The 12,737-nt window shown below is 54.3% G+C and overlaps 1 protein-coding gene across 4 annotated transcripts in view; it reads left to right on the forward strand.

Annotated features, from left to right (window-relative positions):
- ARHGEF2 (Rho/Rac guanine nucleotide exchange factor 2) overlaps nt 1-12,737 on the forward strand; it is a 55,232-nt gene that overhangs the window by 33,379 nt on the left and 9,116 nt on the right. For 3 of the 4 annotated variants that reach the window (XM_047784334.1, XM_047784336.1, XM_047784335.1), the window contains 11 exons: nt 3,383-3,527; nt 5,743-5,810; nt 6,152-6,215; nt 6,878-7,007; nt 7,225-7,334; nt 7,452-7,598; nt 8,632-8,882; nt 9,091-9,216; nt 9,530-9,647; nt 9,850-10,098; nt 12,126-12,202. In XM_047784334.1, coding sequence (XP_047640290.1) covers nt 3,383-3,527; nt 5,743-5,810; nt 6,152-6,215; nt 6,878-7,007; nt 7,225-7,334; nt 7,452-7,598; nt 8,632-8,882; nt 9,091-9,216; nt 9,530-9,647; nt 9,850-10,098; nt 12,126-12,202 — 1,485 coding nt within the window. Of the gene's footprint in view, nt 1-1,833; nt 2,515-3,382; nt 3,528-5,742; nt 5,811-6,151; nt 6,216-6,877; nt 7,008-7,224; nt 7,335-7,451; nt 7,599-8,631; nt 8,883-9,090; nt 9,217-9,529; nt 9,648-9,849; nt 10,099-12,125; nt 12,203-12,737 lie in introns of those variants that run through there. The other variant, XM_047784337.1, reaches the window with a different exon arrangement.

Here is a 12,737-nt window from a genome sequence, read left to right on the forward strand (position 1 = left end):
GGAGGCTGAAATCGCTGAGGCTCTGACAAGAAATGAGGGGATCATAGAGCAGGGGCGAGGGTCCTGCGGGACCCCATGTCCTGCTGTCTATCCAGCCATTCTTCCTTCTTTTCTTCCTTTCTTTCCAAACATATTATGAGTGCCTGTTGTATACCAGCCATTGTGCTCGTATACACATTTTTTTGTTTTGCTTGCTTTCACATGCTTTATTCACATCATCCTTGATGCAGCAGTGGCAGGCATGAAGCCTGTGTTAGCAAGAAAGACTTTCTGTGAGGGTTTGATAGAGAGCAAGACTCTGGACACTGGACAATAGAGGTCTGAACCAAGCAGGAAGGGCCTCTGAGTGTTGGGGTGGGTGGTGCGGATTGCCGAGTCATGGGCCCTTTTCTTGGTGGACTGATGGGAGCATGAAGGTGAAGGGCTGTCCTGACGGTGGGAAGGCAGGTAACTGGGAAACTGATGGGACAATCTTAAGAATACCTGGCAGGAGTAGGACAGAGAACCACACAAGCCCATTTGCTCCGTCTCTGGAGCAGGCCCTCACCAGCCTGAGCCCTGGGGCGGGTGCAGGCTGCCTCTAGGACAATAGCACTAGGCAGTGCCAGGGCCGCCTGCTGCTGGGCAGTGTCTATGTTGGGATGTGTTGCTGCTGTGGCTGCTGCCCGCTGCTGGCCCACCTAGAGAGAGGGTCACTTGGAGAGAGGGTGAGTGTTGGGAGGTGGAGGAGCTTGAGACCAGGGTAGCTGGGATGTCTGTGGGATACTGATGCCAGAGAGGGGAAAGGCTGTCCCAGTCCTCTCCTTCTATCCCCCCCTTCCCAGGTGAGTGCTCCTGGAGGCCTGAGGGTGGAGGGCAGAGGTCGGGTAAGAGGAGCAAGAGTTGTAGCATTAGGGCAGGTCTGCGGCACTGCCCGTTCTGGAGTTGACCCTGATCAGACCTGTTGCTTTTTTTTTTTTTTTAAGTATAGTGGATTTACAATATTATATTGGTTTCAGCATTTTTTACAGATTATATAAACTCCATTAAAGTTATTACAGGATAATGGCTATAATGGCTGTAATTCCCTGTGCTGTACAATATATATCCTTGCTGCTTATCTATTGTATACATAGTAGTTTGTATCTCTTAATCCTGTACTCCTAATATGCCTCCCTCCCCATGTTGCTTTTTTTTTCTCTTTTTTTTGCCAAACCTGTCGAATGTGGAAGTTCCCAGGCCAAGGCTCAAACCCACACCATAGCAGTGACCCAAGCCACAGCAGTGACATCACCAGATCCTTAACCTACTGTGCTGCCACCAGGGAATTTCCCCATGTTGCTCATTTTAATATGATTTTCACATTTTTTTGGTTTGCTTGCTTCTAATTCAAACATAGTAAGTGAGGAAACTTTTAAAATCTGTGTCATAGGGAAGCTTGGTGGCGGGGGGCGGCGGGGGGCAGAAGAGGAGGGAGAAGGAGAGTATAGGGTAGTGAGAAGAGATATTTAGACTGGGACTCGGAGGTCCTATAAGGCTGTTATTCAGAGGAGGATTTGCTCTAAAGAGCTGTAATTTGGAGCAAGGCAGATGGAGGTTAGACCCAAGGGAGAATTTTCTAGTGGTCCAGATAGGTACCCAGAATAGAAAAAGGGAGGCTAGAGCTGAAGGTTGATCAGCTTCCTTAACAGGGCCTAGGAGGAGGGGGCGGGGGGAGAGGCCAAGAGTAGGAGAGGAGAAGCTAGGGTGAGAAAGGGGAGGCCAAGGCAGGAAGCCGTGGAGTAGCGGAGGGGGGCCAAGGGGATGGGAAGAGAAGGAGAATGAGAGAGAAGGAGAAAAGAAAAACGGTGATCTTGTGGGAATGACCTTAAGACCTCTGGGCTCTGCTCATCAGCAGACAACCCTGGAGCTTCTGTGGGGAGACAGAAGAGAGAAAGATCTTGGGCCACCAGGAAGCCCTGAGACCCTAGGGCATGGCAGCCTAGTGCCCTCTGGCCCCTGTGCTGTTGACTCAGCCCATCCACACTTCCCTTTTCGAGCTGTGCACCAGGCCAGTGTGGCTCTTCCCCTCCCCCGCCTCTAACTGCTTGTGTGGCTGCAGCTGAGAGTCAGGACTAGGCCCCTAAGGTCCAGGGTGGGGACTCTTCTCTGAGTTCTGATTCTCTGTCCCAGAGCCCCAGCCAGTGTGCTGTGATTTGGGGCCCATCTCCTCAGCTTCTGCCATCTGGATCGTGCTCTCAGTCCTGTTAAAAGTGGAAGAAAAATCCAGGGACTAAGGAAGGTCCTAGAACAGGTGGAAAGAATGGTGTCCCATCTTCTCCCCTCCTCAGGCTTTGGGAGAAGCTCAGGGGCTTGAGGAGGGCAGAGAAGAGGTCAGGGAGAATGACCTGATTTGCAGAGGTCAGGGGGATGCAGGAGAAGAGAGAGCTGGTGGGAAACGGCCGCCTCTGAGCTTCTTTGGAAAGGCCCACAGTGCGCCCCATCTCAAAAGAGCCCAGAGCAGGAGGAACTGACGTTGCAGCTGGAGGATGGAAGGTAGATGCCAGAAAGGACTTCCTGGACTAATGGCCTGAGAAGAAATACGGGAGGTATCCTAGGTTTAGGAGGGTAGCTTGAGAGGGATAAAAGTTAGGCTGCAGGGGAGACTTCCTGCTGGGAATGAGACCTTGATGGCTGGCTGAGTCTCTTTCCTTAAAGATCCCAGAGAGGATGTGTGAGCTGACATGGAAATCAGGCTCCTGCCTCAAGGTTAGGAGGGGACACACTGCCTCTCGCAGAGGGCCTGTGGACCTTGGCTGAAGGGAGGTGGAAGAGTTAGAGGTTTGGGATCATGACCTCTGGGTTTGGGGTGGCAGTGGAGGCATCCTGCCCGCTTCAGTCAGTCTAATAAGGGGATCTCCTGCACCCTACTGTGACTGCCACTGCCACGGAGACAGCGGCTCCAACTCCGGTTGTCATGGTTATAAGAGGAGCTAACTCCCATAGATTGGAAAGCGCTGGTGAGCTGGCACCTTCTGCTTCGCCTGCTCTCCCCTCCTCTCTGCGCATCTTCCCCGGCGCAGAGGAGAGAGTACAGCAGCTCGGGGGCGAGCAGAGCTAGGGCTGGGAGGTGGAGTGAGGACGCGGAGGTCTAGAGCCGCCGAGATGAGCGGCAACAGGAGGCAGCCCAGCCGCAGAGGCCAGGTAGGTCGGGGGCAAGCTTGGCCCTCCGGGCTGGCCTGGTCACCCTTGGGCAGCTGCTTCTGACACGCCATGGCAGGCTCAGCTTCAGGAAGTGGTGTGTTTCTGGCAACCCCAGGCAGGCATTGCTCCCTGGCCTCTGCCCTCGGGCCATCTCTCTGGACTCTTTGAGCACCCTCGCATCCTCCAGCCTCACTTCCTGTCCCTCTTGCCCCTTCCACAGACCCGGGAAAAGGAGAAGATGAAGGAAGCCAAGGATGCTCGCTATACCAACGGGCATCTCTTCACCACCATCTCTGTTTCGGGCATGACCATGTGCTATGCCTGTAACAAGAGCATCACAGCCAAGGAAGCCCTCATCTGCCCAAGTAAGTTGTTTGGACCCCGAATGTCCCTCTGATTTAGTGCCCGCTGACCCTAATCTCTGTTCTTTTGGCCCTGGACCCGCTCCTTTCTGAGCCCCCGGAGGGCCCAAAAGCCAGGGCCAGATACTTGATCCCTTTCTCCCTGTCCTCACATCTAGGGCTGGTGGCAGTCGGAATATGGCATAAGCAGGACTAGCTGGGGGCATGGGGCTGGGAGGCTGGGGTGGCTCCCCTTGCAGCTGTCGTCCACTGGGCGTCCCCCAGCTCCCCGAACAGCTGCTGAGGGTTAGGAGAACTGATTGGAGGAGCCGGAATGTTGTGTGTATGGGGGGGTGGGTGGATCGAGGAGCTGGGTGGGAAGCTGCCAGCCTTGCAGCTGTTCTGCCCATCTTCCTGGGCAGAGCTGGGCATTCAGGACTCCAGGGTCCTCTTGCCCCCTCCCTTTCTGTTGACCGGGTGAAGCCTGAAATCTCTAAATCTCTGCAGTTTGAAGCAGAAGATTAGGGATTGGGACCCCCATCTCAAATTTCTAGTCTGACTGACCCACAGTGAGAAAGAGAGAATATGGCAGCGAAGTGTGTGTTAGGGGAATCGGGGTTAGAACTCCTGACCTTCACCCCCATCTAAGGGTAACCCTGTATTGAGTAGGTACAAGCGAAGAATTCTTCCTTCCCCAAGATACCTATACAGAGGGCTCCTGCCCTGTCCACCCCCCCACCCCCCCCACCCACCCCCTGCCGCCCAGATGGTGGCAAAGAGCTGTTTCTGACTAGAGTTGGCCCAGGGGTATTGTGACCTTCTGCTGAATAGAGGGACTAAAGTTCTAGCTTCTAAATTTCTGTGGAACCTGGGGAAGGAACCCCAGAAAGAACCAGAGAGGCCTCCTTGCTTCCTCACTATTCAACTTAGAGTTATGAGGATGAGGAGGGAACCCCCATCTAGATCCCTCTAGAGACCTGACAAAATTCCCAATCTGGAAGCTTGTTGCCAGGGGAACTGGGGAGGCGGGCAGCAAGCGCTATTTTGAGAGCAGGTAGAAAGCGGAGGTTCGATCCAGAGACACTGGGTGCTGGGAGCAGGAGAAGGGAGCTCCAGGGGAGGGCGGGTGCAGCCCCAGCCCCCACTTCTGTCTGCCCCTCTGCCCCACCCTGCTTGCCTTGTATTTGTGGAAGTAAGCGCGGTGCTGGGTATTGTCTGAAGGAGTTAGCAGTTTCCTGTGTTGTTGGACGGACGGGGGAGGGGAAGCTGGAGCCAGCCAAGGGCTGAGGGCTGAGGGCATGTTGGGCAAAGGGACGGCCAGCAGTCCCAGTGCCTAGGTTTGGCTGCTCCTCCTTTCCTCTCCCCTTCTCTCCTACCCCACGGCAAGGTGGAGTGGGTGATGAGGGAGAAGCAGATGGAGTGTGGGAGCTGCGGGTTTGCCTTACTTGGGGAACAAGATTCCCCGGGCCCGGAAGGGAGGCTGGAGTCATAGCAAGCATAGCTGAGCAGGGCAGAAGGCAGGCAGGCGTGGCCGGTCCCCGCTCTACCGCTGGATCCATCAGCCCTTGCTCGGCTTAGGCCTAGCTAGAGTTCATGGGCCTACGCCTGGCTGAACGGGAAGAGCACAGCCTCTGGATTCAGACACTCCTGGGTTAAACCCTGGCTCTACCGCTCAGCTGTACGACCTCTGGGCAGATGGTTTAACCTCTCCAGAAGACAGGTTCCTCGTCTCTACAGTGAGCATCATTGAATCCTCCTCAAAGGGTTGTTAGGATCAAGTACACGCGGAACATTTACTACTTGCTCAGGGGATGCTTGGTTCCACCCCCCCACCGCCCCGAGCCCCCATCCCAGCTGCTCCTGTGCCACCTTCTGTTCCGTGGGCGTCCTCTCTGCCATCTGTCATACTCAACCACCTTTGTGCTTCTTGAGCTCATCTCTGGCAGCCAGTAACCCCTTCTTCCCTCTAGTCCCCCCCACAGGTCATCCAAGTCAGGACTGCCCATCCCTCCCGATGGCTTTCTTGTAGTCCCCACCTTTACCCCCCAGTTCATCTCCTGCTTGAAGGAAGGGGGAAGCGGGCAGAGAGGGACTGGGATGCGGCGATGGCCAAGGAGTCTGGGAAGTGGGGAGAGCCTCTGAGACTGTGTGGCCAGGGGGAGATGGGTGTCTGCATGTGGGTGTGTCCCCTCCTGTACCACCCGGCCCTCCCATCACCCTCTCTACCCCACCCTCCCAGCCTGCAATGTGACTATCCACAACCGCTGTAAAGACACCCTCGCCAACTGTACCAAGGTCAAGCAGAAGGTGAGATGGCAGGGAGGGCAGAGGGCTGGGGGAGAGGGTAGTGAGTTGTGTGGTACCCTCATGCCTTTTCCATTCATTCCTCACCCTGTGTTCTCAACCCCTCTCCTCACCAGGGGGTAGCCCAGACCCTCCTTCACCCCAGGCCTTGGGCCCAAGAGAGGGTCAGCCTATTGCTATAGACACATCCCCTCAGCACGGGGCTCAGCCACCCTGATGCCCTTAGCCATCATGCCAGCTTTCTCCCAAGGGGGCCAGCCACCCAGCTCCTGCCCTGGGCCTATGGGGGTGACCCTTGGGTGACGGCTATTCTTGGTGTCTCTCTCTTGCTCTTTGTCTCACAGCAACAGAAAGCCGCACTGCTGAAGAACAACACTGCCTTGCAGTCTGTTTCCCTTCGCAGTAAGAGTGAGTAGTGAGGGTGCAGGAGCCCCCCCCCAACCCCCTGCCCCAGGACCCTGCACCCCAGGCCTCTCAGCCCATGGGCTCTGCTGCCCCCCTGAGGTCATTCTCTGGCACAGCTCCTTCCTTCAATTAGAATCTGATGTGGGGCAATAAGGGAGGTCCTAAGCTTGGGCTTAGGGGCAGGACAGAATTCAAATGGGGACAAAGGCTTGGGATGGCTGGTCATCTAAGCCTGGTCACATTTCATATTATTATTATCATCATCAATTATTCCCACTGCGCTTGGGAATGTTGGCAGCAGTTGTCAAGGGCCAATTCAGGCAGCTCTGCTGTAACAGCCAGAGCATGGTGCTTAGTCAAGATGACCAGAGGCTGAGTCTCTGCTCAGCCACAAGCTGAGTCACCCCAGCCAAGTCTCTGCACTGTCCTGAGCTGCACTTTGCTCATAGGCCTGTTTTGGGGAAGAGATAAGACAAGAAAAGGTCTTGGTAAACGTTAAAAGTATTGCACGAACATAGCACTACTGTTATCCTCTTTCTGTGACTAGAACTGGGCTAAAGGTGGGGTGGACAGGAGGCCTCACTTCTAGTTGAGGAGCCCGGGTGGCCTGAATCCTGAGAAGGCACCAGGTTTGACACTTGCCTGCTCGGTATCCCCCTCAACAGCCACCACCCGGGAGCGGCCCAGCTCTGCTATCTACCCCTCCGACAGCTTCCGGCAGTCCCTGCTTGGCTCCCGCCGCGGCCGCTCCTCCTTGTCTTTAGCCAAGAGCGTTTCCACCACCAACATTGCTGGGTGAGCCTCTGCTTGGGGAAGGGAGAGCCAGGCAGGCAGAGTGTGGCAGTGGAGATGGGGGGCTCAGAGGTCCTTCCCCTCCCCAAGTTCAGAATTAGAGGGAGACAGGTAAGGAGAACATGAGGTGCCTGCCTCTGGGATCCCGGCCTTGGGTCCTCACCCTGGAAGGGATTTCTTGCCCGAGTCGGGGTGACACAGCCACCCTTCACTTCCCCAGACACTTCAACGATGAGTCTCCCCTGGGGCTGCGCCGGATCCTCTCGCAGTCCACAGACTCCCTCAACATGCGGAACCGCACCCTGTCAGTGGAGTCCCTCATCGATGAAGGTGAGCGGGCCTGGGGGAGACCCAGGCGTGAGGGGCGGGTGGGAAGGGGTCGAGAGAAGGGCCTGGGACCCAGGGACGAGAACCGGGGTCTGAGCTGTTTCCCCCACTCACGGCCAGGTGCAGAGGTGATCTACAATGAGCTGATGAGTGACTTTGAAATGGGCGAGAAGGACTTTGCAGCAGATTCCTGGAGCCTTGCTGTGGATAGCAGCTTCTTGCAGCAACATAAAAAGGAGGTGATGAAGCAACAGGATGTCATCTATGGTGAGCCAAGAAGACCACCCCTTGACTTCTCTTTCCTCACTGGTCCTGTTTCTCTGCGTCCTTCCTCTGCCATTCCCCACCTCTCAAGGCCCTTCTCATCTCACTGACCTTCAAGACCCTGCCTGGCATCCTGCAAGTGGCCCCTAGGCTCCATCCTTTTGGGGCTGTTGGCCTCCAAGGCCCCATCTTTATCCTTTCCTTCCAGTCAGTTCTTTTTTTTTTTCTTTTTGTCTTTTTGTCTTTTCTAGGGCAACACCTGTGGCATATGGAGGTTCCCAGGCTAGGAAGCTGCAGCTGTCGACCTATGCCAGAGCCACAGCAACGCAGGATCTGAGCCTCGTCTGCAACCTACAGCACAGCTCACAGCAATACCGGATCCTTAACCCACTGAGCAAGGCTAGGGATCAAACCCACAACCTCATGGTTCCTAGTTGGATTCATTAACCACTGAGCCACGATGGGAACTCCCAGTCAGTTCTTAGCCTCTCCTCTCTGCCTATTGCATGCCTAGCCCTCTACTGGGGACTGTGGGAAACCTAGATGTGTCGGGGACACATGGTTCTTGCCTAAAACAGCTCACAGCTTGAGATGGCAAATCATAAAGATAAAAAATGATTAGAGAAGTTCCCTTTGTGTTTCAGCGGTTAACGAACCCAACTAGGATCCATGAGTATGAGGGTTTGATCCCTGGCCTTGCTCAGTGGGTTAAGGATCTGGCGTTGCCGTGAGCTGTGGTGTAGGTCGCAGATGCAGCTCGGATCCCGCATTGCTGTGGCTGTGACGTAAGCCAGCAGCTACAGCTCTGATTCGACTCCTAGCCTGGGAACTTCCATATGCTGTGGGTGTGGCCCTAAAAAGCCAATAAAATAAAATAAAATAAAAAAATTAGAAAATGATCTAAGATCATAATAATGCAGAATGTTAACCTGCAAGGGATCTTGAAAACCTCTAATGAGCCCTGAGGTCCCCAGCCTAGGCCCTACCGGTTGTGACCGAGCCGGGGTAGAGGCCAGATGTTGCGCTGTCCCCACAGAGCTAATCCAGACAGAGCTTCATCACGTGCGGACGCTGAAGATCATGACCCGCCTCTTCCGCACCGGGATGCTGGAAGAGCTGCAACTGGAGCCAGGAGTGGTCCAGGGCCTATTCCCCTGCGTGGACGAGCTTAGTGACATCCACACGCGCTTCCTCAGCCAGCTGTTAGAACGCCGACGCCAGGCTCTGTGCCCTGGCAGCCCCCGGAACTTTGTCATCCATCGCTTGGGTGATCTTCTCATCACCCAGGTGAGAAAAGACAAGACTCATGGGCAACATTCCTGGGAGGAGGTGTGACTAAAGTGGTCATTTTTCAGCTCCAAACTCTAGGGGGTGGAGCCAGGGAGGGCTGGAGAGGCTTGGAAGCCAGTCTGTATGGCAGGAGACTAGAGGGTGTGGGGGATAAGAGGTGGCTTTGGGGGAAATGCTGACCCAGGCTTGCTCCCCCAACTTCTAGTTCTCAGGTCCCAGCGCAGACCAGATGCGGAAGACCTATTCGGAGTTCTGTAGCCGCCACACCAAGGCCTTAAAGCTCTATAAGGAGCTCTATGCCCGAGACAAACGCTTCCAGCAGTTTATCCGGGTGAGCAACCCTCTCCAGGACCCAAACTCAGAACCTCCTCCGGTGGTCCAGCCCTTGTAGACACATCTGCCTGTGGATCCTGTCAACAGCCCCCCATAGCAGTAGACCAAGTGCTTTTGCTACTTTGAGCCTCATGATAAACCCGTGGCCTTGTCCTCCCCATTTTCCAGTCTCAGTCACCTATGCCAGCCGACGCGTGGTAAATGGCCAAGCTAGGGCCCACACCAGGGCTTAGGCTCCAAGTCCAGGGTTCTTTCTGTTGTCCTCGGCTCGGGCCCCACTTTGGCCCTGAGCCCTGCCTCTGCACTTCTAGAAAGTGACCCGCTCAGCCGTGCTGAAGCGCCACGGGGTACAGGAGTGCATCCTGCTGGTGACTCAGCGCATCACCAAGTACCCGGTGCTCATCAGCCGCATCCTGCAGCATACCCACGGTGAGAGGGAGGACCCGGGAGGAAAGAAGATGGGGAGAGGGCTCTCTGGGGTGAGAAGCGGCTTGGGATAACCAAGAGGAGGGATAGAGTCAGCTGTGGGACCGTGGGCCGCCTCTGATGGTGAGGTGAGATGGGTTGGAGTATGGTGGCTGGCGTGAAGCTGGCTAAGCCACTTCTCCCTCACGCCGACCTGTGGTGCCAGGGATCGAGGAGGAGCGCCAGGACCTGACGACAGCACTGGGGCTGGTAAAGGAGCTGCTGTCCAACGTGGACCAGGATGTACACGAGCTGGAGAAGGGGGCCCGCCTGCAGGAGATCTACAACCGCATGGACCCCAGGGCCCAGACCCCGGTGCCTGGCAAGGGCCCCTTTGGCCGAGAGGAGCTTCTGCGGCGCAAGCTCATTCATGATGGTTGCCTGCTCTGGAAGACAGCAGCGGGGCGCTTCAAAGGTCAGTGGTCAGCTTGGCAGACCAGGGAAGAGTCCCCGAGTCCACGGTCAGATTTAGAGAGGGAGAAGCATCCAAGCACTTAGGACTTTTTTTTTTGTCTTTTGTCTTTTTAGGGTTGTACCTGCGGCACATGGAGATTCCCAGGCTAGGGGTTCAATCAGAGCTATAACTGCCAGCAACAGCCACAGCAACGTGAGATCCCAGCCACATCTGTGACCTACAACATAGCTCATGGCAATGCGGGATCCTTAACCCACTGAGCAAGGCCAGGATTGAACCTTCGTCCTCCTGGATACTAGTCGGGTTCGTTAACCACTGAGCTACTCCTCCTTGAGGACTTCTTTATGCAGCCCTATACCCTGGGTGAAACCTCATGGGAGGAAAATACATGTTCTCTGTTGCAACAAAAGTCTGAATTCTGGATTTAATTTCATAGGCCATACAAGGACTTCCTTAGTGATTTTTTTTTTGGTCCTTGTATACCCAGAAAGCTACCAGTTTTGATCAGGAAGGCAGAGAAATTCCAGGATCAGAGATCAGGGTTGATTCTTCCAGCTTGAATCCCAGCTGCTGGGGCTGGGGAATGGGCAGGAGTTTTGGGAGCACAGTTGGGGAAGGCCCAGGGGAGGGGGCGGAGCCCAGGGAGGGGCCAGCAGGGTAGAGAAGAGAGTACAGAGGGGGCATGTTGGGGCAGGGCACGCTTTCCCAGGCTCTCTTCCCAGACTGCTCTGGCCAAGTCTTTCCTACCTAAATCAAGACAAGAGAGTTGCAGTTTTCGGCTTTGGGGGTGAGGAATGAGGGGCAGAAGTAACCAGTACTACCTGAGACCAGAACCTGCCTGCACCTCTGTCCCATATCATGAAATTCCCACTCCATGGGCTTGAGTATCACAGGCTTCACCAGCCACTTTCCTTCATCCCTTTCTCTCCTCTCATCCCTCCCACACAGAAGCTAAGAATATAAACTCTGGGGGGGATTAAAAATAGCAAGGCTGGAGAGCTTTATTTCTGAAGCATTTAGCGAAAGCCCTCCCCTTCTGTGTGCCCACTATTAGATCTCCAAGGGCAGAGTGAGTGTGTTTGCTTGACTGTGCTATCCAGTTTTCATGGGCTTGACCTTTGTTTCCCCCAAGTCTTTTTTTTTTTTTGGTCACGCCTGGGGCATGCGGAAGTTCCAAGGCCAGGGATCAAACTGCTACCACAGCAGTGATAATGCCAGATCCTTAACCCTTCTTGGAGGCACCAGAGAACTGCCCCCTAAGTTTTAAATTGAGAGCACAGGACCTCGTAGGATCTTGAGAACCTGGAAGGTGGGGTAGAGAAGGAGCATGAAAGCAGGGCCTGCTGAGGTTGGAGACTGGGATTGTTCAACGGTGGGAGAGGGGGATAAGGAAGCCAGCTGCTCCCCTCCCTGCAGAGGAGCACAAAATGAGAAGTAGGACTATGCCAGGGTAGGGGCAGGGGTGGTGGGATGGGGTGACCTTAGGCCAAATGTCCAGAAAGGTCTTATGATTGTTGTTTGACATGGAACTGAAAGGCTTAAAAACAGTAGTCCCTCCTACTGTGGATGGAATCCTTTTACCCTCACATAAATTCTGGACCTTTGCACACTGAAAATTACACGTGTGTTGTATGAATATGTAAAATTGCTTATGCAACTTTGGAGGCTTTGCAGAGCCCTGAAGCCCAACAGTGGACATCCTAGGGATCTGTAGACCCCAGGTTAAGAAACCTGCATCCCCTGGATAGAGTGTTTTTTTCAAAGGCATTGGGTGATTGCTTATGGGCGCTTTAGCCCAAGAAGCTGTTTTATCTAATGGCACATACATTTTTCTCCCAATTCCTGAACTGTAAGAATGGATCGGGGGGAGTCTGCAAAGGTAGAGGGAGCAAACCAGAGGCAGAGAGATCAGGAAGAGGGGAGTCAGGAGCTCTAGCCTCACGGGGTAGACCTGGTTCCTGAGAAAGGGAAACAGCTGCTCAGACCCCCCAATGCTGAGTGTTCTCCTGCCTTTATCCTCCTGTCAGATGTGCTGATGCTGCTGATGACAGATGTGCTGGTGTTTCTCCAGGAGAAGGACCAGAAGTACATCTTTCCTGCCCTGGTGAGACTTTCCACCTTCTTTCTCAGCACAGACAAGTGTTTCGGGCCCCTTCTTGATTTCCTACTCCAGCCTGAAAGAACCTTGGACTCCTCCAGAGTCAAACAGCTATTATTATAACTGTTACTATAATGTAATGACAAATAAGAATTGCTAACAGGTATTGATACTGTGTGCAGGCACTTTTGCACCTATGAGGAAGGCCCATTATTATCCTCTTTTTTCTTTTTTTTTTTTTGGCCTTTTAGGGCCACGCCCGCAGCACATAGAGGTTCCCAGGCTAGGGGTCGAATCAGAGCTATAGCTGCCAGCCTATACCACAGCCATAGCAATGCAAGATCCGAGCAGCATCTGCGACCTACACCACAGCTCATGGCAATGCCAGATCCTTAACCCACTGAGTGAGGCCAGGGATCGAACTGTCAACCTCATGGTTCCTGGTGGGATTCCTTTCCACTGCGCCACTTCGGGAACTCCATTATCCTCTTTTTGTAGATGAGGAAAGTAAAGCTTAAAGTTAAATTTTTAAGGGTCACAA

The sequence above is a fragment of the Phacochoerus africanus genome, chromosome 6 (assembly GCF_016906955.1).
Source record: "Phacochoerus africanus isolate WHEZ1 chromosome 6, ROS_Pafr_v1, whole genome shotgun sequence".
In the NCBI taxonomy this organism is placed as follows: domain Eukaryota; kingdom Metazoa; phylum Chordata; class Mammalia; order Artiodactyla; family Suidae; genus Phacochoerus; species Phacochoerus africanus.